Here is a 24,896-nt window from a genome sequence, read left to right as displayed (position 1 = left end):
ATTTTTCTAAGACTTCATAATTTCTACTCTTTAGTTTGAGAGACTGGCCATGAAGATGTTTTACTGTTCAAGATAGATGTCGGTTTCTGTCACTGAACATTAACAGTAAAACAAAACCTTATTTGTTCAAACTGTTTTCTGTCAATGATACTGCCATTGAGAATAGCATGTGTAGAACTAGGAATGGGGAACCTTAGTCTGAGTCTTGTCATTTCCTCCGCTCCAAATCCCGATCCCGAGCTGCTCTTCTTTGTGTACAACTCCTTTAGTTCCAGGTTGGAATTCCTCTGTGGTATTCTGTGATTTCTGGGAGTAGCGTGACATGTTTATTTATGTTTCATTATAAAGTCGACAGATTTCTGAACCCTTAACAGGAGGCTGTAACTTTACTCTCACATGTACTAAATTCCCGCCATTAATCTGTATTCCCCTAAGCCAGGAGAAAGGCGAAACCTAAGATTCCTGCAGCTCATTATATATATAAAAAAAATCTCAACAGAGTTATTAAGCCCAAGCGATGGCAGGGGGCAGGTTCAGGTTTGGGGGTTAGCTGTGCATTGTACATATTCTGCCCTTCTGCGGACCCCACTGTTTGACAGAAAGAATCAGGAATTTACGTGAGAAAATTCACAGCATATCATTAGAGGAAACAGTCTGCGTGAGACTTCAAGCACGTTTTTTGCAGGAAATGTCTCAATTAATATCAGCCGTGTTTGGCACTGAGTCGATGAACAGTACACTTCTGTTCATTGCTTAACCCCTGTCTCGCCTCGTTTTGTCCACCCACTCTTTTTAAAGTCTTTTTGAACGTCTTTAAAAGCCTTTTAATTTGACTGTCTTTATTTGATCAAGTTTTGCTTTTGGACATGACCGCTTCTTAATTTGTCTGTGTCATGGAAAGGGTTACTTTTGTTTCTTGTCATGCAGAGTCTTCAAAGAACCACCCTTCAATGTTATTTTAAATTAGTTTCTACTGTGGTAGTGCTCGACTACGAGGGATGCGAAAGGTCTTTGGTTAATGAAATGCAATTTTTCTTCAGAACACATAAAAACATGGCCTGCAGGTTTAATAGTGTATTGTCATTCTTATCAAGACTAAAGATTCCTTTTCTGCATATGCATGTGGTGTGAATTTAATTTTGTGTTTGTTTTTTCCATTTTTGTATATGTGCTCTGATGGTGCTCTTTGCTTTCTTTTCAGCTGAGCTCTTCCACCAGCTGTCCCAGGCTTTAGAAATCCTCACTGATGCTGCTGCCAGGGTAAGACTGCCATAGACCACTCCTAGATTTTCACAAAGGGCACTGCATTGTGCATTTTCTCAATTATCTCCATTTATCTTCCTTCAAACCAACATGTGCAGTAGCTTGTATTCAATGAATTCTGCTTTATTTCCCTTTAGTTTTCACTGCCTGCCAGTGACAATGACAAAGCAAAACCCATTCTGGAATAGATCACTACTTTAAAAATGTTGTGCAGACTTCTTGTCTGATCACTAAAATTGTTTTCTGTATTATTGGAAGCTAGCTAAAAGTTCAGTCTTACAGCAACAGGTCTTTGAGTAGGTCAGCTATATTTCAAGGAACACCCTGTATGTCAGATGACATAATGAAAAGAAGTGCCACTCTTCACTTTGTAATGATTTGAAGATGTTTTCTTCAGTATGAATGATCTGTTAAACTGGTGCCTTCTGGTTTGATTTCCCATTCATTCTGTTCCGCACATGTGGTTCTAAGGATGTTCTTCCTAAAAAGCAAAACAAAACCGTGGTTCAGTGGTAACTTAAGTCTCCTTTTCCCCAGCTGTGGTTGTTCAAATAAAGCTTCCCATGAAGTAAACATTGGCTGTCAATCAGTGTTATTAATTTCTGATCTGACACAGGTTTGTTAAGCATGAAATTTATCAATCTTTCTCAGAAGTAGGAGAGCTGTTTTGTAAAATGTGAGAAAAAATGTAACAATAAGAATAACATTCAAAATGAACACCTGGAACTGACAAATTATTGGATTATCCATATCTTAATGTATTTGAATGCACAATATTTGTTCACCTTCATTAGAGAGGAAAGATAAAAAAAGAAATGTATGTGATCTTTAAATGTGATTCCTCTCTGGTTCTTTATTACTTTCAACTTAAAAGCACTAGATTTTTAAGGCTAAAGTCCTTGTCCATTAAAAGGATACTAATTTCTACTAAATATTACATTTCATTGCACTGCTCAATTTGCACTGCTTTCTTTAAATCCCAAACAGGATGCATTCCCTTTTTCATTCCTTTGATACTGCATCTCTTACTAATTTTACAAATTTCAACAGTATATTTCAGAAAATGTGGAGCATGTTATTTCTGGAGAAAAAAGTTTTCAGAGTTACAGTTTTCTCATGGATTTATAAATGGCTTTTACTTTAACTTTTAAATAACTACGCTTATCTGCGACACTGCTTTGTTTGTTAACTTTGAAATGACTCTTCCCTTCATGTTCTTCCTAGGCTGCTTACGACAAAGTTCGCAAAGCGAAAAAGCAAGCTGAAGAGCGAACCAGAAGACTTGATGACAAAAGAAAAAAGATTAAACTAGGTGAAGTGTATTTCTAAGCTGTAAATATCAAGAAGTCGGTTTGATGTTAACAGATAATATACCTAATGCTTCAATCGGTTCTACAGAGAAGATAGTTATATTGGAAAAAAACTTATTTGCAACACTTTGGAGGTTTAGCTATGAAAGCAATGGGCTGCCTTCAAAAAAGGTTCCAGGTTCAAATCCCTTTGTTACTAGCAATGCTTTTGCCATTTGGTACCAAGTTGTTCAGATGGGATATGTAACTTAAGTTATGTTGTAAATTATTTAGCTGCTGATAATTTGTTTTCATAATCTCTGCAAGTCATTTTTTGTAGCAGCGTCTTCTAAATTAATACTTTTGTTTTTAACAGCATTATCACCTCACTATGAAAATGTTGGTTAAGCTGGTTAAATATAACAGAGTACTTTTCTATTAAAACTTTTTTTACTTAATTACCTTATCTAAGGCGAATCTGCTTTTCAAATAAAATATAAAACATTTGGTGACTGTCAACATTCTCAGAGATTTCTAAATGAGAAATGGCATTTTCAAATGTTTTTATGGCTCTTGTTATGGCTGTTCTTATGATTTATAGCAGAAAATCTCCCTCTGTTAATTTCTGTCCTGGGAACATTTTTGTCTGTCATTGGAAATAGCAATAAAAAATAACTAATGTGCAGTATTGTTTACCTATTGTCTATTATCAGGAAGCAGGATGTCTGTGGAAACTGTAATTGGCTTTTAGTTTAGATTAGTTATTAAGATGGCTAAGGACATTGCAAAACAATCTAATCAAACAGTGCTAAATTCTTGCATTTCCACTTGAAAGATGCAGGTTATTTTATTTGATTAACAGATGTAATTTCCACATTTTTTCATTCTGAATGGTAAACTTTGTGTTTTCAAGTCTGATAAAGAACGATTGTCAAAAGAAGATAGCTGTAGCACACTTTTATTCATGTTTTAAAGTTCTTGCTTACCACCCAAAGAAGGGAAGTGTTTTTTTTCAAGTTTCTTTTCAGATAAAAGTTAAAATGTAAACCCTTATAAAATCCATATTTTTATTTTTCAGACCAAGTTGTAACTTGTGTTACTTTAAAGCTTCAGTTTATGCCTGTGATCCTATGTATCTGTCAAAAAAAAACAAGCCTCTTCCACATATTATGCTGTAAGAGACAAACTGCAGTGGTGTGTTTTCCATAAAAAAATAATGTTTACAATATATTCTTTCAAATCCGATTATTTATTTCTGCTGCAGAAATTGGAAGAGCATGGTGAAGGGCTATTTTTTCATTTCTTGAACAATAAACAAAAAAAAAACATTCAACTAATTTTTAACTTGGATAGGCAGGATTCTGCTCTAAGGAGAAACAGTGGTTTAGCATAATTTTGTCAACTGCTTTTATCTTTTAACTTAAAAACCTAAGATTTTCCTGATTCATTTTATGAAGAACCTAGAATCTCTTTCTCGCCTGATTGTAATAAAGTGATCTTGATTTTCACAGACTTGGAGGCCCGAGAGAGGGAAGCCCAAGCTCAGTCTGCCGAAGAGGATGAAATTAAAATAACACGTACATTAGAAGAGGAGGTGAGCAGTGTTATTAAAGTAATGTGACTAGAAAGCCAGTTTACTTTTGATTTTTGAGAGTATTGCATACTGTTTGTTTTATTTATTCCATCATATTTTTTTATCTTCATCAAGATAATGCAATCTTCAGCAAAACAATGATTATTATTTGAGTATTAAGGCACCAGCTCATTTAGTGTCTGAATCTTTTAGATAGAAACAGCAAGGAGGAACACAAGTTTTTGTTTTGTTTATTTAACATCCTGTTTTTTACATACTTGAACTGTGCGTGCAGTTCATTCTGAACCAATTGTATGGTGTTTCTGAATGTGGTCATAGCAAGCATAAAACAACATAAAACAGACTTGAGAGCTTAGGAAATCTAAGAAATCTTTTAACTCACAAGCCAAAGATTAGGGACTGCCACAAGAATTTAGCTTTACGGTATACTAAAAATTTCTTAGGAATTACAAATTGCACTTTAAAGTGACCACATGGCTATTTATATGTTTGTCTAGGTGTGCATACTGTATGTCTGTTTTATTCAAGCCTTGAAGTGTTCTTTTAAAATAACACTAATCAGCACTGTATTGAAAACACATAATCTGTATAGTTTAATATACCCATTTTTTTGTTTTAGGGTTATACAATGCTTGGAATACATTATTTTAAAAAGATTTCAAGCATTACATGCAGATATTTTTTGGGTTCTGAAGAAGACAGGATATTTGTATTAAACACAGCCAGCAGGTGGCAGTGCTCAGTTGTCACTTCAGTAGGCATTAGTGTTAGACTGACATGGCTTTTACAATAGTAGTCTGCTCTTCTTTAGGCAGTTGTTCCTCAGAAGCAAAACTGAGATTCTGAAGGATACTGTCTAGCATGTTATTGGATATTTCCGTAGAATTTTCCCAGATGTTCTCAAAATATATCCATCCATTTTGTACTTGCTTTATCCAATACAGGGTCAGGGGGAAGCTGGAGACTATACTGGCAAACAATAGACACAAGGCAGGAAACACTCTGAATGGGATGCCAGTCCATTGCAGGGTACGCACAGACACAAACACAAATATGCACACGCTCACACCAGGGCCAGTTTTCCTAGGAGCCAGTTAACCTACCAGTATATCTGTGGACTGTGGGAGTACACCGGAACACCCACAGGAAACCCATGCGAATACAGGGAAAACATTCAAACCCCATGCAGATAGCACCCCAGGTTATGTATAATCATTATGTCAAAGATGCTGAAGTGCATTGTGCTGTCTGTTCAGATTTCATAAAGATATCATTCATGCTTTGGTTTGTGAATTGAGGTGTACTTTTAAGGGCCTGATTTCTGAATTCTGAATTATTCCCAGATCATACGGCTGCGGGAAGAAGGGTCCAGAGAGCTCCAAAAAGAGCAGCAGCTGATAAAGGAACAGATCCAGCGAGAGCGGGAAGGCAGAGTGCACAGGACGAACACAAAGCAAGGTGCACCCTGTTTCTTATTATCAGCACATTAAGCCATTGCCTCTTATTACTAACAGCACACATGCCATACAGATACTGCTGCTTGGTGCTGTGAGACTCACACACAGTATAACATGAAAGTCCTGTTATATGATTATGGAAAACACATGCAGTGTTTCTTATTGATAACATGGAGCAGGCCCTTTTCAGTCATTGTTTTTTTATTAGTAAAACTGGACACTTTGCTCTGTGCAAATATTTCCTCATAAGAACATAAGAATGACAAGTGGCCACTTTGACCTAGACTAGGCAGTGTGACAATAACAACAAACACCCTTTTATATCAAAGTGTCAAAGTGCTTTTTGGAAAATAAGAAGCCCTTCAAAACAAGGTTTTCATTCTAGATTTGAAAGAGCTCGGGGAAGGTGGTATCCTTAGCGATAAAATTCCAGAGCTTTGGGGAATAAGAGGAGAAGGCCCTGTCACTTATAGAGTATGTTTCAAATGTTCAAAAGCCTTTGTGTCAAGAAGTGCCTCCTGTTTTTTGTCCTTAATTCACACCTTCTTAGTTCTCACTTGCTGGTCTTCACTTAGACCTTAGGGTTTAGACATTAGGTTTTGTTTCATCGCTGGCAAAGAGTCCCCATAGCACAAAACACTCACACTAAGTGCTTGGTGTTAGTTAGCAACAGTATGCTGCTGTAATTATCAGTTCTCATAAAAGCATTGTCCTAACAAATGGAGAGCACACCAATCAATGTATATGTAGAATTACATGGTAAGCAATATTTTAGTTAGGCCTGATTTTGACTGGTTGTATCCACTTCAAGAAAAAAATACATTATTCAACTTGAATAACGATAAATTGACTATGATACATTTATGTCTAATTTGAGAATTTTGAAGAAGTTAGTCTGCGAATAAAACACAATATGCAGCACTGATTGACACATTGCTGCCTTTTCAGAGTGTCAGGTCATCTGTCACGGCAGCTCAAACTGAAACCAGGTCATGTTATACAGAATCTTACAAGCCCAAAAGCTTCCTATCAGTTAGAACAACAATCCAAAGACAGGAACACCATCTGAAAACAAATCTTTTTAAAACAATTCTCCATGTGCATGCAGACTCTGCAGGTGGGGATGCACAGGGATTTTTTGGAGTTTGGGGAAAAAAAAGCAGCTGAAAGCTGTTTGTGTTTCAGTGAAGTACTTGGGAATCAGACAAGGGCTGCTTGTTATGTCTTATTATTTATTTTCTTTGAAAACTAAACTATGCAGTCATCCTTCCAGAGCTTTTCTCATGTGGAGAGGACTTCTGTGAAAACAGACTAGGTCTTTCAGGAATTGGAATAAGACAGATGTTAATCCCTATGCCTTCTGAACCACTCACTCCTTAATATTGCTCTTCGAAATGGATTAATACCAAAAGTCTATAATAAACAGCTGCTTCTAGTATTAACGAAATGTGGCATTTCAGCACTTTGTCTATAGTGTGGTGAAAAAAATTGTATTTGAACGCAAAGGTCTGTCATCTGATATCCATTGTATTTAAGTGCATTAATGTATTTTTGCCAGTGACAATTTTTTAGAGCAAAATTCGGACTGGGGATGGGGAACTGCTGCCTGAACCCTAGAACAGTATGGATGTCTGTTCTCATTTTAAGGTTCTGGCATGTTGCCGTCTTCGTTCTGAGAGTATTTTCTTTGCTAGACCTGTTTTTACTTATTCCTGTGCACTCCTATAAATGGCCACCTGACTCCGTCTTCCTTCTTTCCGAAGGTCATTCTTAGGGCTGAAAATTCAGGTGCCAAGAACTGCAGAAGCTCTCAATGGCTTTCAAATAAGTAGATAATGCCAATATTAAAACCTGGAGCACCTCACCATCCCTGGAATCTCCTTCACTAGGAGGGCCCTGCATCATAGATCAAACTGTGTTTGTATGGGATGTAAAGGTATTGTGACACAGCCTTCAAAATACAATTCTTAATATTTTCTCTTTCTCTCCGAGAGCCCCTTCTTCCCCTCCCATGTGGTAAAATAGCAAAACATCCAAAGCCACACCAGCATTAATTGAAAAATTAATATGAAACTTTAGTAGACACTCAAGAGGCTTTTTTTAGGAGTCATAGATCTTCCAAGACTTACATTATCTGGTATTTCATTTACTCTTTTGAGTAGAGTCTGCATGTCAATTTGAGAGCTCACATGTGCTGCACCACAGTCAAGTCATAGCAGTACAACAGAAGGGGAATCTGCTTTATTGTAACAATCTCAGACTCTATCCTGTCCAATTGCCAGCATACTGTAGCTGGGTTCAGACTCTCAAAAACTAGCTTTCCCCTTGGACTCCAAGCTGCCTATTGGAGATTCAAGCAATCGTTCCTCTTTTCTGTTATCACTGGATGGAAAAGCTCCTGAAGTGGAAATAAGGCTGGGTTCTGTTGGGCTAAAAAAAAAAACACAAAAAAGGTGAAAGAATGATAGAAAAACAGGTAATGAGAGGACAGAACCCCCATCGAGGCCTCAAACAAGGCAGGCACGCAAGGATGCTGTTTTCAGTCTGGTCTCCGCTTGCACGCAAGAAGGCCCTCTGCATTCCTCGTTTCTCGGAAATCTTCATTCCAGAAAGGCCGGTTAGATCAACAGTGTGGTTCCTGGAGCCAGAAAATGAATTAAAAAAAATTGTGTGAGACCAGCAAGTGATACAACAGTGTTAGAGTACATTTGACAGAAGTGCAGCTTGTTCCTGTCCCTCTAGTCGAGCTACCCCCTCCATCACTCTTTGACCGCGTGTGCACCACCTCCCCCCTTCCTCCCTTTCCCTGACATGTCCAGGTTATTTATACTGTTCTTTCTTAATTTTGGCAAAATTCAAATATCTCGTCTTCCCTCCCACAGGCACTCAGGGTGGAACACGATCCGACACACATGTGACCCCCAAATTAAAAGTAAGACATTAAAATATTGCTTTTCGATTGGGTGAATAGGGGTCAGGGGAGTATTGCGTGACTCTTGCAGATAGCTCTTTTGGAATTATTCAGTGGTGTCCCAGGGAGTCACTGGGTCAGGGGACATTGAGAGGAAAGCAACTCTTAGAAAACCAGTGGAATATTTGTGATTATAGCAGTCATGATTGAAACCAGGGCACTGTATAGCAGAACATTAGGGGTAGTAAAAATACTGCCTATTTATTTTATCTGTACCTTATTCCAGCTTTAATTTATTATCCAGAGCACCATAACTAAATTAGCAACTGAAAGGAAACATGGGGAATGTATACTTTAGGAATTCACTACAGGAATAATATCTTTAACAATAAACTAACTACTCTTTGTGTTTTCAGCAGTGAAATCAAATATTAAAGGTTGGCAAGAAAATGCATAGTGTAGTGTTGCACAAAATTTGTAAAGACACTAGTCCAGGTCAGATGTGGACATAATACAAGATGGCAATGATGACCAGTGTCAATCCAGGCTTTTGGAATATGTGAGGAAATGTGTAATCTGCTAGGAAATGCTTAATGACAAGTAAGTCATCCGAAGAATGACCACCTGACTTTCAAACAAGACCTTACAGCTCTCAGAAAAAATAAAGATAACCATTACTGTACCACAATACCCAAAGTAAAGTCTTTTTAATAGGATGCTAAGCACATCAATGTCTGATCCCAATCAATGTGGATGCATCTTCCAGTTACAAATTGCAGGGACAGTGCTTGAAATGATTGCTCATTGGCAAAAACCCTTTTCCCTTTTATCCAAAATGTCTAAATCTGAAGAAAAAGTGTATTTTATTCCAATCAAGTGTTGGATTGTGATTGCAACAAGGTAGTATGGTCAACATTTTAAAACAATAATTGTTGCACCTAAGGAAGATTTGTAAAGAGAGTCTTATATGAAGTAGAACATTTGTTACATTTATCCCCCTCTGAAGGTCTAAAGGTCCAAGAATTGGACAATAAATTTCTGTCCTGCACTTTGGGTTTTGACATAATGACACCGCATTATATGCTGTGACCACCATATAGATCACAGTTACTAATTGCCCATTAAAGCAATCTGTGTAGGGATCTTACTATTTTTATGAGCAAACCTGAATCTATTGGATGTTGTTTAGAAGTATTGACTGCTTTAAAGAATGTCCTATAGATTAAGAAGCAAATAAAAAAGACAGCAATTCTTCAAGAGGTAGGTGGCATGTCACAGACAAATCTCAGAGATGTTGGTCCTACTGAAAAGTCTTTTATTTCTAATCAGTAATGTCTCCAATGCAAATTCCTGATCCAGTTTTTCATAATATAGCGGTCGTATTCTGATTCTAGGTTAAAATGTATAAGAAGGTTATTTACAGTACCTTGCAAAAGTATTCCTAAGACTCTTCCTATGGTGTTCCATTTTGTAAAATTAAAGAATGATGCATACACTTAGTATTGTATTCAAATATTTATATATATGAATGTATTGTATTCAAATTCATATTTTGGTTACAGTAAATGTAAACAAAAACAAAAGGGAAAAAAATGAAATATGTTGATTGCATATATATTCAGACCTATGAACGTGTGACTCATGGCTATTTCCTCCCATCTCAGCCTTTGTACTCTTTCTCCCAGAACTCTGTAACCCTTTCACTGTTGTTGGGCTCACAGTGGCATCCCTAACCAGTTTTCTTCTTGTCCGGATGCTCGGTTTGGAGGAAAAACTTTATCTAGGCAGTGACTGGGTATCGCCAACTGCCTAATGACAGTTGCTTTGTTAACTCTGAATTCTAGCTTGAAATTCACTCACTGAGGCATCTTTCAAAGGCTCATTTATTCTGAAATCATGTGAAACACAGTTATTGCAAACGGCCCTCTAACCGAAAGTAGGTATGGTTCCTTAGGGTCATTTTTATTAATTTAATTTTATTAAGGTTTGCCACTGCAAATGTTTAGAATACTTTTGAAAGAAAATGGAAAGTCATGATTGCATATTATCAGTTGAATTATTTTTGTTTTATACTTCCTATACTTGTATGTGAAGTAGGTTGTGTATATAACATTAATTGTTAAGTCACAGTGCCATTATTGCAAGTTTTAAGCAATAAAAAAGTGAAAACAGAGCAAGGACTTTTGCACAGCCGTGTACAGTATGTCTTACATCTAGAGAAGCCTAGCCTCTTATAAGTGTTGTGTTTTTGTGTGTATAACCATGAATGGGACTACATTGTAACCAGTTGTCTACAGTGAACAAGTGATGTATTTGTCAAAAATTGATTTAATCAAACTCTTTGCATGTGAGACTATCTGGCAGAGCCTAAAGTCACGCATGACCTGATTGACAAATATCTGAGTGGAAATGAATTTTTCTATGCTTCATTGTTCCCTGGGTTTGGTTAACCTGGTAGATATCATTTTGAGGACATTCTAAAAGGTATAATAGGTTCCAAGCAACAAGGTTGCTTGTGTGGATTATTTTTTCTTCTGTAATTTTCACATGCCTATGAAATCCAGAAACATTGAGCAATATTATAGGCAGGTGAAAGGCCAATGATAAGTAGTCACAGTACAGTGCACATTGTACCAGTCAGGTAAATTTTGGCAATCTTGAAAATTGTTGCTCCCTGAAACCAAGCAGAATAGAGGTCTATAACTATTGGGCTGTGTTATGACACATCCATGATAATATGAAGCGTATGTTCATAATAAGATGGTTGGCTGCCACAAACTAATCAATGTAAAAATCTAGGTAATATGTACTGTATATGTACAGTAGCATTGTGACTTGGCGGTACATTGTGCCAGTGTCATATAACATCTTGTACTTCTAGAACTCGCATAGATCTGAATATGGAAAGGAACACGTAGGTTAAATGTTGTTCACAAAACGTGGCTCAGTTAAGTGAATTTACAGGAGCTTCTTGCAATACCCCCAAATTATTTTCTCTGAAACCAAGAACAGCACACATCGGAAACCTGCTGCACAATGTTGCTTCATGTCCAAGATTTAAACTTGTCTAACAGGTGGATAGGTCACATGCTATGAGTGACTGGATTTGTTTTCATTGAATGTGCTCGGCCAATCAGAACCAAACTTGGCATATGTTCCATTAAAAGGCATAGTTTTCATTAGACAGTCATACAGTATTTCAGATGGGCTTAATATTCATGTCTTTCCATGCATGTTAATAAATCTGTAGATGAATGTTGTAGGCTACTCAATAGTCACAGACTGTTTCTTTCTGATTGGTTGTAATTTCTTTCCCCATTAATTCTTTATCAAGATCAGAACAACAGTGTGCAGGAGGTAGAGCTTATAAATACTGTTCTGAATAGCAGCCTTTGGTGATAATATTCCTCTAAAGCCAATTGGTCTCATGACTGTGCAACAAGTAAGGTTTTGGACCTGTCTGGTCCTCCTGACCAAATAAAATGCCATTTAACTCCATAATTAATGCATAAAGGGCCATGGTTACTGTGGGATGCAAGTGGGAACCCTTATGTGCTTATGGATATAATGATAAATGAAATATTGTGTTATACAACTCATGATAAAGTCATGGTTATTATTTGGAACCCATCAAGGAAATAAAATGTACTTTTCCATAAAATATTTTCTTATCGTGACCTTTAACTTCTCATGAAAGTCATGTCTTGGTCACTTATGGATCTGTTCTTGCAGCTATACTGTATTTCCAAATTGTTTTTTGGGGCAACCAGATGGTTTTGCAGTTAGTAGTGCTCCATCACAGGTCGTGGGTCCTTTTGAATTGTGTGCCTCCTGTGTGGAGTTAGCATTTTCTTTTGTATGTTTTGTTTGGCTGCTTCAACCTTCTCCCTTGGTGTCTGCAAATTGTGTGTGTCTTGTTTGCTGGGTTATGCTCTGGCATTCTGCAGCTATCTATAGGATGAAGTGGAATGGATTTTTTTTGTTAATGTACTCTAAATTGTTTAAACAGAATTTGAATTCTGTAAATCCAATGTAAAAACATGCTGCTGTTCTTTGAAAAGGACCATATAACAGTAATACTTAATTTGATTTATATTTTTTCCCCAGAATGTTTGGTTATTTGTGGTCTTGGTGTTTGGGATTGATCTCAAATGGACTGTAGCATTTAGCCAGTGGTGGAATGCATTAATTCTTCACTTAACTATCACCCTTCCAAAGTTGTTTAGGCTACTAGTAATACTGTATACTGTATACACAAGCAATATGCAGCAACAGACAAAATGTTGGGTATCGCCCACATGCTGTTGTGAGTTTGATACATGGAGATTAATGGGGAAAGACGTTACAGCCGATCAGAAAGAAACATTGTGGGAAAACACATTTTTGAGATGGTTTTTGAAACCTAAATGATAATCATTTCACTATTCTTGATTTCTAGAAATACCTTTTATACTGTACCAGTTTTGTCCTCAGTATTGCAATATTACACCGTGGCTTTGAGTTAGGCACATTCTTCACGAGAACCTAACTGATTACTTGAAGCTTTTTGTTTTTGTTGAGCTTTAATTAAAACATCCAGAAATGTGTGCTTCAGCTGCTGTTATGTTTTGACCAGAAATGCTAATAAAATGGCGTTGCCCCACAATTTCAATTGCCCCTCTCTAATCTGTCTTACTGAAATACAGTGCCTTGCAAAAGTTTCAGACCCTTGCAAAATCTTCCATTTTGCCGCTTTAAAGCTTGCAGGTCGGACAATTTGGAGTAGCAATTAACATTTGTTATATACACAACCAACAGCTCCTTGCATTCAAAGCAGAAAGCGCTATGAAAAAGTTATTGTATCTCATCTTACCCTTAGATGAAGACCCTTACCTCTTAGTCTTTAGTTTAAGCATTGTAGTTTTGAATGCAATAGTTAGGTAAAAACTTGTGTATGCATCATTTTGTAATTTAAAAAAAAGGGAAACAATGGAGAGAGGTTGGAATATTCTTGCAAGGCACCGTCACTTTGACTGAACATAGTTCTAGTCTTTGTTAATAGAAGAGTATTCATTGTTGGAGCAAATCAAAAATCAAAATTGTAATACCAGGCAGTATACCATTGAACTGCTACTGAAAATATTAAGAAACCCCACACGTTAATGGGGCCTCTTTCATCAGCAAGAACAGGATGAGGCACATATTCCACAAGGCTTTTCAATATTTGAACCCTGTCATACTCTATTGCTCGAGCAGGATCACCATCAGATGACTTCTTGAGGGTTTCTAAAATTTGGGGCAGTAAGTGTATATAAATGGGCAGGAAAATCATACATTTTATTACTAGGTATACTAACCTTGTATACATCACTGGTCTCTGAACAATGTCAGAGAGGGATGTAAAGCTAAATTGTTCTGTAGGAAAAGTCCGATATATCAGGATTAATTGTATGTAAAACAAACAGAATATCTTCCAAATAATTCCAGGAACACAAAACTTCAGCTGGCATAGTTCTAGTACATTATCTTGCTTATTTTGGAAAATGGACATTATTGTGGGAACACAAAACTTGTCTTGTACAGACAGAATGCACAAGAATAGTAATGCTCACCCAATATTTTCTCAGTTTCACATACAGATCAATATTTTATGCCTCCATTCAAGCAGAAACCGGACCTCGCTTGCTTGCGTGTCTGTGCACTATATTTTTACTCATGTGCGTTTTATTATAGATGACAGGAGTAGACAACTAACCACAACTGCATATCGTTTAGAGTCTGAAATGATTTTTTTTTTAGATTTGTTTGTTTTAAAACCTTCAGACAATGGCTTCTTAAATCTAATATCATAAATTAGTTCTTCAGGGGGTTACAAGCGAGATTCAAAGATACGGCCATCAGTTACTGTCAAATTTTATTATTTCTCCTCCAAGGTTAACTGCGGTGTGCCTCTTAATACATAGCTTCAAGGAGCTGATGGTTTAAACAGAGTGTGGCACGCATGATATATTTATTAATTCCAACAATAACTGGTTTAAATTAGCACACCAGTAAAGTGTTTTTTTTCTTAAGTCAGTAACATACCATGTCATATTTGTAAGTCCATGCTTAATGTGCTTTGTCTCCTAGTGAATGAAGACTGAGGGAATTCAAACATCACACATGGTTTCAACTTTACCCCCCCTTTAAATTGCGAATAGTGTTTAAATTTGGTTTCATTTTCGTTCTGCTTCTCTCAAGATGTAGAGAAGCTGTACATGCTTTTGTATGGTACTTATATGTAGGAGGTCAAGTGAAAACTTTCATCTCCTTTAAAGAACCTTCTCAACTTAAAACACTTCAGCATTCTCAGGCTTATTTATCTAATTTGTTTTTGGCTCTTTTGGCCTTATATGGGAACAAATTCTTCATCAATTGTGAAACCACAAGCTTCTTTATTTTTTATTTAAATCTTTTGAAATGGTTTAACTGGTTGCAAAATGTTTCTAACATTAGGAAAATTGTTTGTTTGGTTTTTAGAATCCCAGACAATTTACAGTTTGGCAACCTTTTATGTTTTGAAAGGTCACATGTGGCCCTGAAGCTGCAGGTTGCAAACCACTAATATAAGGTATTGTATTTTAATAATAGTAATCCTTATAATTCTGGTTGGATTAAGGCATCTGCTAGATATGTATATAATAAAGAGTGTTTTTGGTTTTCATTTCTATTGGAATTCTGCTTTGTTTGCTGCCTGTCTCCACTAAATTTCCACTAACAAATGAACTATAGTAGTAAACAAATCTATGAGCAATAACCAATGTTATTGCTTAATTTTACCAGTAGAAGACAATTACTATGTAAAACAAAACCTTAAAGGTTATATAACCTGTTTTTTTGCAGTTAATCATTTGATGTGAATTAGACAGTCTGGTTTGTAGTTAAACATGTAATCAATATCATTGTTAATCTTTTTTCACTTTCGAATGTCATATCTAAAAATGTTTATTTTGTATCTTTTTTAATGTAGGTTTGGTATTTATGCCTTAACTTAATGGAATATCTGTTTTGGATTGCACTGAGTACAGTGACATGCCGGGATCAATAAAGTCTGATCTTATCTTATTTTCTGGTGGCCCCTGGGAAGATATGTTGTAATATGGTAACCTAGTTTCCAGATTACATATTCCATTTAAGGTTGTACATGTCCTGCTGAGGTGATGCAAAATAAAAATAATTCCTTATACTTATATAGTGCTTCTCTGGACAATCCACTCAAAGTGCTTTACAGGTAATGGGGACTCCATTCCCAACATCACCAATGTGTAGTCCCCACCTGGATGATGCAACAGCAGCTAATGTGCGCCAGTATGCTCACCATACCAGCTATTAGTGGAGAGGAGAATAGACTAATGAAATCACTCAGAGATGAGGATTATTAGGAGGCCATGATTGGTTAAGGCCTGCTGAAGGACGGTGCCATTCTTTACAGTACGGTGTCCCCATCACTTTACTGGGGCATTAGGACCCACACAGGCCACAGGGTGAGTGCCCCCTACTGATCCCACTAACACCTCTTCCAGCACCAGCCTTAGTTTTTCTGGGCTCACATCTGATTAGCTTCAGGGGTTGCCAGTTGTGAACTGCAGGTGATATAGCTACTTCTTCAGGAGAACAGTCCCTGTTGATGAAGCATTTCCAGCAAACAAATGATTTTGACAACAGTGAAAACAGGGTCTACACTACTCACAGGAAAGTTTTTTTTTTTTAGATTTTCATTCTAAATTAATATTATTGCTTTTTTTAACAGTCCGAATGATTTTAAACTCATGGAGTAAGATTTTGCAGCTCATGTAAAATGCTTGTCTACTGTGTAGATGTAAACCTTTTAAATAAAATCTGAATACCTAAGTGGATATTTCTGTTGATGATTTTAAGAATTAATTCTTTCACTGCTGTTTTAATCACAATTATGACATTAAAAGTTATTCAACTGTCAGCTCTGTGTTTTAATGATGACTGTCTTTGTAATTTAATGGTTCTGTATCCTCTGTGTTTAATGTATAAATAATAAGATGGACAAGCATGTGACACTGCTGTGAAAATCTGTTTTTCTATAGACTTCTGGAGGAAGTTGTATATTGGCAGTGTACAGTAGCTGTTGTAAGTTGTAAAAGTAAATGAATGAAAATGCTTAACACACTTCAGGATGCAAGAAAAAGGAGCCTCTTTTAATTTCAGAGAAACTGGTAGAAAAAAGTTTTGTAATCATCAGTTGTTTTAAGTCTCCTCAGCAACTTCTTAGGTGTTCCCAGGTGCTGTTGGCACCGAGCAATCACAGGAGTCTCAGTTTGCCAGAATGATGAGAGCCTTGGCAGTTAATGCCAGTCCTGTCTCCAGTGGCACTCGACCAATGATGTTCTGCCACTTGGGGTGTCCCACTAACTTCTGCCTAGTTACATGGTCTAGGGATAGAGGCATTTGGATCACAGTGCTCCACACTATGATCATATGAGCTCTGAACAAACACCTTTACCTTTACAGGTTGAGCAACCCTTGGAACTCAACTTTTTTTAGTTTAACTTGTGAGGGCTTTCAGAGCGCTGTGGAGGCTGTTAACAAAGGTGGTACTGTTTGTTGTGCTTGCAACTGTAGAGGATCACACTCATTTTCAATTTATTTTAGTTTATAAGACCAGATGTATATCCTTTAAAAACACTTTTGGCTTTTTCACCCCAACTACAATCTTGGCAAGTCAGAACTAGCTCTGGAGTTTGAATGGGAAACCATCAGTGACACTCTGCTTTTCACAGGATCAGCAAACACTTTTAAAATACTTCATCTGTTTTACAGCCTTTTAGTAAGAAGATCTGCATCTGTTTCTTTTGACATTTGTCTTTTTCAGTGTAATAATTCATTTTAATAAAAGTTAATATTACTGGTATGGCAATAAATGATAGTTTTTTTATATGAGAAAAGGTTACACATGAGAGGAGGCTCATTGTTGGAAGTACTGTAGCTAGTTGATCCAAGAATCTCGTCTAGCCATTTCTTGAAGTAAGCCAGGTATCAGTTTTCCTGGTTATCCTACTCCATACCCTTACTTCCCTTTGTGTCGGGTCCCTTCGTAATCTCTGTTCAAAACTAAAAAGATTCAGTTCTTTGATCCTGTCATAGTAAAGCATTTCTTTATACTCAGGAATAATTTATTCTTCTGTCTTCAAAGCTGTTTTGAAATACTGTATAGGATCCACTCAAAGACAGCTGAGTGTCCCTTAGGTAACCAGATGCCTTCAGAACATAGCACTGTTGCCAAAGGCTGTCTGTCCTTAAGTTTTTATAAAGGCTCTGTTGTTTCCACATAATGCAAAAAACTCTCGACAGTGTCACAGGAGTCAGCTGTGCCTTCAGTTGTCTTAGTTTTTTAGTACAGTGACCAGACAGGTTTTATTGACAGTTTCAACAAAGTAAAATTCTTTGTATAATAATGATGAATGGTTAAATGGTTTATGGTGGTATATCAGTAATGCACACAAATGAGTAAATTATGCTTCTAAAAGGATCTTTGTGGAATTATCTGGTGCTAATTTGCTTCTAGCATATGCTTCCTATCAGACTGTATTTAAGAGGCTTGTTTTATTTCATGAAATGGGCAAGCGAGCTATGTAGAAACACAAAAATCACACAGATCACATTAGGGTACAATGCAGCGCAAGTAGGATAATAAATACGGTACTAAATTAAATATCACACAGAAGCTTTTCAGATTATATAAACATCTTTTTTTTTATAGTGTCATAAGAAAATAAACAGAAGGTCCTGTCTGGAAAACAAAAGGTTATGAATGGGAGGCAAACACATTGCCAGGTCTCAAATGTGCAATATGTGGAAAATGTAATCTAGTGAGCTACCAAGGAGAGTTCTAGATTTTCATGATGAAATGAGATATAAGATGCGCACAGTGACTGCTTTGTATTAATTTCAGATTGTGTTCTTATAACACTTTCACTGCTAAATGCCTGCAGATTTCACAGGTGGGTGGGTGCTCTCCAAATATTTAAGACCTGCCCTCTAGCTCTGCTTTCTTGGCATGGTTCTTGTTATTGGAATTAATGTTAAACTCTGCTCGTCATCGGAGAGGTATGTGTTCCAGTAGTTTGTGAGGTGAAAGGTCTTGCAACAACAGAATATGTATCCCCTAACAACTTTTGTTTTCCTCTCTTTTTCAGTTGAAGTGGAAGAGTAAGAAAGATGATGAGACAAACGGGGGTTACTCCCGTGATTTGCTTCTTGGTCTTTTACACAAGGTGGGTGTCACAAAACCAGGGCTGTATTTGCCTCAGAGCCATGCTTCAAAATTGCGTTTCTCTGAAGGGAGAAGGCTCGTTAGTTTGTCAAAAGCGATGTGCAGCAAAATGGTTCTAAATGTGTGTATTTACACAGCATTACTCAAAAATGGATGATATTTTAAAGGAAGTAGTAGATTAACTTTGTAGACGTCTGGTCAATTGCAGAAAAAACACATCCGTGTTAAGAAGTAGGTCTTTTCGCCTCGTTAAAAATCGATCTGTGGATGCACTTTAAAACTAAAAGTTTAGTTTTGAGAAGTTAATTTAAAAGCTCAAAATGACCATTATAGTTTATTATTTCTGGCTTGTCTGAGTATGAATTAGTGTGGTTCATTCATCATTAAGGAACTTTTTTTAGTTCTCCTTTATACACAATGAACTTGGCTTCTCTATCTCCCATTCAAGTTTGTTTTGTCTTGTGGAAAACGTGGAATGCTACTTACCCTAAGTGGTATACTCTATTTTTTGTGCAAGCCTCATTAATTTTTGTTTAAATGAAACTGCTAATGGCAGATTACTATACTCTTTTCAACATTGACACAACTTTGTTTTTGCCCCTTTATTTGTATTTTTTTTATCAGTGGCTTGGAAGCTGGTAGAAAATGTTCTCTTCTCATGCAATGCTGCTGCTGCTTCACAATCTCGATGAGCCCTTCAACACTAAGCAAATTAAAAATAGATTAGTGCAGTGAGTTTGCAGGAATGCAGCAGAGGCAGTCCAAGTCTGCTGGCATCAAGCATCTAAAAGGCACTGTTTCAATCTCTCCCTCGTGTGTGCATTATTAGCAGGGGTCATGGCCTTGGACATGGGAAATTGGGTCAAGGGTTTGTGGGAAAAAGCAGACTGGACTAAGTTTTAAGACAGAGGGAGTAAAAGCAAAACAAAATAGACATTTTAAAACATGGCCAGGCAGGGCCAAGAAAAATGTCAGGTAAAGCTAAAATAAAAATAATAACTACCCTTGTGGGAATGGGACTTTGTGTATTTTGGACTTGTGTGGAAAACTGATTCCTCTCCCACAAAAAATCAGACATTTGGAAATCTGAAATAGTAGTCTTTAGAAAGTCCCTTTGTCATTGTTGGCTATTTTGCTTTCAGTTACAATACTTGCCCTTTTTCCAAAGATTAAGAAAGAAGACTCTTGGCTTCTTCTGTTCCTGGGACTCCCTGAAGGGTGCTAAAGCTCAGACCTGCTCTGTTGAAATCCTGTTGTTTGATTAATCCAGTTTATAAAGTCAAGCCTTGAGGGTCACCAGCTGATCCCAGTGAATGCTGCAAGATAAAGACTAATGAAAGCTTTAAAATTAGTCCTTACTAAAAAAAAGTGTTAAGCAGTAATTATCTGTGGAGTTGAGGAGAATGCTTTTTATACCTTCAGGCTTTGTCCAATCCTTATCCCAGTTTTGACATTTCTAGTTTTCCAGTGTAGACACATTTAAATCCTTCTTCTGTGTCATCAATTAAGAAGTATAAAAATACAGTACAATGGCCCAATTCCTTTTGGAAAAGTTTTTGTATAACTTAATTTGCCATTTTTATCATGTTTAACCAGAGCATACAGCAGCACATTGTCACTCATTCTGGGCATTTGTATTCGGATGGTATTTTAGCTGTAACATCTTCATGATGTCATTCATAGTGCATCTTGTAGCTTGATGTTTGTCTTTGATATCACACTTTTTACTGCACTGCTTTTTAGTAGCTACTGAACAACGTATTTTTCTAATCTACGTAAGATTTGTGCAAGCTGAAATGATCCTGCTGCTGTCATTTTGTGGGACTCTTTAGAGAAATCTAATTCATTATTCATCTCAGTTTGATTAACCCAGAGGAAATGTGAAGGAAAGTGAATAGGATAATGTCTGAAACCTTTTGGAGTTGAGTGTAATCACCTTAGCTTGTGGTTTCATGCTATCTCTTTAGGTTCTTGTTGGACTAATTAAGGCCCATAGTAAACTGGTGTGGTTCAGACCACAGTATAGTTGGAGTCTTTTCAGCACCATATTATGTTTATATTAAACGCACACTCTGGGCTGTAACATTTCTGAGCTATTTTCCAGAATAAACACATTTCAGAAAACCCTTTACGCACACTCTATATAATATATATACTGTCAGGCTTATGACATATGGTTACCAACACCAGCTGCCAGTTCTTTTATAAAGTACCTCTCATAATGATCTTCATTACAATTAATTGCAGTAACAAAAAGCACGTGCAGTCCTACATGCATAGAAATTCTTAGCTGGCACTTCAGGTGCAATGTGGCGTCCAGCTGGACAGTTACTCTGAACTGCGGAAACCCAGGGCTAGTTGTTTTGTGTAGAGTGCATCACATGAACCTTCTCATGTTAAGGATAATGATTATACAGTTTAAGCTTAGACAAGTTTAATGTAGGTTTTTAAGTAAACTACTGGTTGTTAGAAATTGGTTTGAGAATGATGTGCTCTGTATAACATTTCCAAACTGTCCTTACTTCTTTGGAAAGCCGAGGAATTATCAATTATTAATCTCACTTTTACAACAGCGTAAAAAGTTTTATTTCATTTCATTTCAGGAAGATTTTTAAGGAAATGTATACCTCACGTATGCTTTATTATTTACCACGTTCACTTTGTATTTCTTAACATTTAAAAAGTCTCTTTATATATTTCTGTGTTTTAACATTTTTTTTCTGCAATTTCCTAAATGTATTGATATTCTTTTTTGCCAACAAATGTTGATTTAGTCTTCAGGAAGGTGATTTTGCTTACACACAGTGCACAATATGTTTTCTTGGGCATCACTAAAGGCAGCTTCAGTATTTGTTCATTCTTTTTCACATTTTGGTTACTTTTTATAGATCTGTTTGTGAGCATATTTGTACTGCTATTGAGTCACTGGTGTACTAATTTCTTTACTCAAAATACCATCTGTCCTAAGCCACAGCCCAACATTAAAAAAAATATCTGCTGCTTTGTCTAGTTTTATCAGCAAGTGTCTACTTTCATGGTTTTCCTGGCAACAGTTATAACATATATATCATTATAAAAAGACACCAGGCTGCTTGAGTATACCTGATAAATTATGAAGCATACGTCTAACTGGGTATTAAAATGCATGAGTAAATAATATACAATCCATCTCTGTTTTTTTCCAGTATGGTGATGTGTTAAATGTTATTGTTTCAAGTAAGAAGAATGGGAGTGCAGTTGTTGAGTTTGCTACAGTCAAAGCAGCTGTAAGTACTTTTCATTTTTGTTCTTGTTTCTTTGGATGTAACACTAAATGGGAAAAAAGTATCTTCCAGACTTAGTAGTTCACTGTTTTTCTTTGAACAATGCCTAAATATTATTATCTCAATCTTAAATTATGGCACCTTGAAGTGTAAGCTGTTCTTTTAGTGTTCGCACAACACCCGAGGAGCAGGAACTTATGACACTATGGTCAGCAGCACAACATTCAATCTTCTACCCACTAGCCATAAAATGATTATTTTTAGCTGAATGAAAGTATAAAGGGAAATGCCTTCAAGTAAACCATTTTTTTGATGGCTACAGTTTAATCCTTTGGCAAAAAGGATACATTGTTCCAAACTTTTGAAAGCCTGTTTGTTGGTGTGTTCTGTTTATTGTGGTGGTTTGTATGGAGTGTGTGGTTTCCCTGAAGAGAGCGTGCTTGCTTTCCTTTGAGAGCTAGCTCTCAAAGTGTGGTTGTTGTCAGAACATTCTGAGGGTCTTGCAACGCCATGGGGGGTCAGGGGAGGAAAAGTTCAGTAAATGTCTGAATTTGTGAATTTGCAAATGTTTGCTGTGTTTTTAAATGAATTAAAGTACACTCTCGTTTAATGAGTACTGCCTTGTCTACAAAGTTAGTTGACTGTTTGGGGAGGCCTACATTGTGCAGGTTTGAATTTCGAACACGTACCAATAGGACAGTGGTAAACACATTGCTGTTGTCAGTGACAATGGACATGGAACAACTTCTTGTTATCATGTAGTATGTCCTACCATGTGAACAAGCCATCATGGATACAAGTGGTAGGTGTCTGAGTCCATTCAGTGCTCTCTAATCCCCCCTATCCCTGAAAATGTGTGCTCTGTGGTTTGTACTCTGTGAATCCCAAGTGGCAGTGCTCTACAGTTTTAGCAACATAGTTGCTTAAATACACCAAGCATCATAACGGTATAGATCTATAAGTGTTTTGCTTATCTTTGGAAGGATTTTTGTTGAAACACATTTTCATTACAGGATTTGGAGAAGAAACAAGTTTTGTCATTAATTCCCCCTAGGAACTTGCTTTTAAAAATGAAATGGGCTTGACAAGTAACCCCTTGAAGATATCCTGGCTGGAAGGACAGCCTACAGTCCCAGCAGCAGAAGCTTACAGCAACAGCTCAGACAGTTCATTCAAGCCAGCACAGGTAATGCTCTATCTTGGATGTACAGTATATCATGGAGTGAGAAATGTTTCTTCGGAGCTTTGCGACTAAGATGTACTCAGGAATTGAACAAAATCTGTTTTTACTTATGCAATAATGCAATACCCTGTCTTGTCAGAATTGTTTTCCCCAGTGGGAGCTGATTGTGCTCCACCTAGGTGAAATACTCATCATAGTTTTGAAGACTTCATAAAAAAGAAAAAAAGTATTTATTTTCTATGTGCCTTGCAAAATTTCAACTGAAGGCATTTCACTTGCATCTAATGCAGTCCAGGAGGGCACAATGATAACTTGTTAATTGCTGTCCTGTATTTACAATATTTAAAAAGAGCAATAGAACTGTTGACTTGGCACTTCTCTCGAGTACAGTATGCAGCTTGTTGAGTTGTTGTGCGAATTCCCCCATCAGGGTGGTCATATTAACTGCAGTTACACTTCAAGATATTCTCATACATGTTACTAGGTTTTAATGATTTCAACATTTTTAGTTTCTTCCAGGCAGTTCTTGGCATTAAGGCACATGCAGCGGCACCATATGTTTGCAGTTTGTTTATTCTGATTTGAACATTTCCTTGAAGACACAGTGTTTGGAGATTGTTCTAGAGAAGGGAAATATCTCCTTGTGAAATATAGTCTATATTGAAAAGAAAAGAAAGAAAACTCAACTTTTCAGCCGTGGAGCCTTCTTCAGGAGTGAGCGACCTGCAGAGTGAGGACCTACAGTACAGATGCCCTGCCCCAGCGTGCGGAAGAAATATCTCTGATTGAAAGAGTGGCGCATTTCTCATTATCATTACAATAATTACAGTAAGGTGCTCACACCTGCAGAAGGCTCCACGGCGGAAATGATAAGGGATTTTGTCTTTTCAGACTAATACTTTGATTCAGAGAAGCATAATTTTCTGTCAGCTGAGTGGAAGATTGTGAAAGGTATTTGACAAATACCTGAGCCCTAACTCTAACCTAGACAAACCCTTAGCTAGGGTTAGGATTCCCATAAAACATAGACAGTATTTGATGGCATGGCTGTGTTTTAAGGCACAAATTATACCAAGGAAAACAGTTATTTCAATGTTTTCTAAACATTTTTTTTCTCACATATAAAGTTGTATACAGTGTATTGGCCCAAAAATGAATGTTTTATAAATTGCTCTACAAGCAATAGTTTGACAGATTCTGATTTAACTTTACAAACTCTTGCAATCAGCATTGACATCACAGGCATACTGTATTAACAAATAAAACCAAAATTTATTAGGTGTTTCTGACTCTCACGCCACTTAAGCCTGAACCCATATTCAATCAGCACTCCATTCAACACACAATTTCCAAAGAAAGAATATCTGACAAAAATTAATTTAAAAAATCTTGATACATTCTTTTGGTTTTGGTAAGGTTTTTTAGTCTTTTCAGACTAATACTTTGATTCAGAGAAGCAAATGTTTCCAATCAAATGAGTGGAAGATTGTGAAAGGTCTTTGACAAATTCCTGAGCCCTAACCCTAACCTAGCCAAACCCTTAGCTAGGGTTAGGGTTAGAATTCCCACAAAATATAGACAGTATTTGATGGCATGGCTGTGTTTTAGGGCTGATATTATACCTAGGAAAACAGTTCTTTCAATGTTTTCTACACACTTTTGTTCTCACATA

General features: G+C 36.8%; 1 protein-coding gene across 4 annotated transcripts in view; it reads left to right on the top strand.

The window, feature by feature from the left end:
* The window catches only part of dnajc17 (DnaJ (Hsp40) homolog, subfamily C, member 17), an 83,877-nt gene that overhangs the window by 19,209 nt on the left and 39,772 nt on the right, over window positions 1-24,896 (top strand). For 2 of the 4 annotated variants that reach the window (XM_006632529.3, XM_069193309.1), the window contains exons 3-10: window positions 1,202-1,260; window positions 2,488-2,575; window positions 4,064-4,146; window positions 5,490-5,604; window positions 8,486-8,535; window positions 18,702-18,779; window positions 21,964-22,044; window positions 23,096-23,227. In XM_006632529.3, coding sequence (XP_006632592.1) covers window positions 1,202-1,260; window positions 2,488-2,575; window positions 4,064-4,146; window positions 5,490-5,604; window positions 8,486-8,535; window positions 18,702-18,779; window positions 21,964-22,044; window positions 23,096-23,227 — 686 coding nt within the window. Of the gene's footprint in view, window positions 1-1,201; window positions 1,261-2,487; window positions 2,576-4,063; window positions 4,147-5,489; window positions 5,605-8,485; window positions 8,536-18,701; window positions 18,780-21,963; window positions 22,045-23,054; window positions 23,228-24,896 lie in introns of those variants that run through there. The other 2 variants (XM_069193310.1, XM_015350876.2) reach the window with 2 other exon arrangements.

This window comes from Lepisosteus oculatus, chromosome 8, assembly GCF_040954835.1.
Source record: "Lepisosteus oculatus isolate fLepOcu1 chromosome 8, fLepOcu1.hap2, whole genome shotgun sequence".
NCBI lineage: Eukaryota > Metazoa > Chordata > Actinopteri > Semionotiformes > Lepisosteidae > Lepisosteus > Lepisosteus oculatus.
The sequence above is the reverse complement of the archived record's forward strand: the minus strand, read 5'-3'. Positions and strand labels throughout refer to the sequence as shown.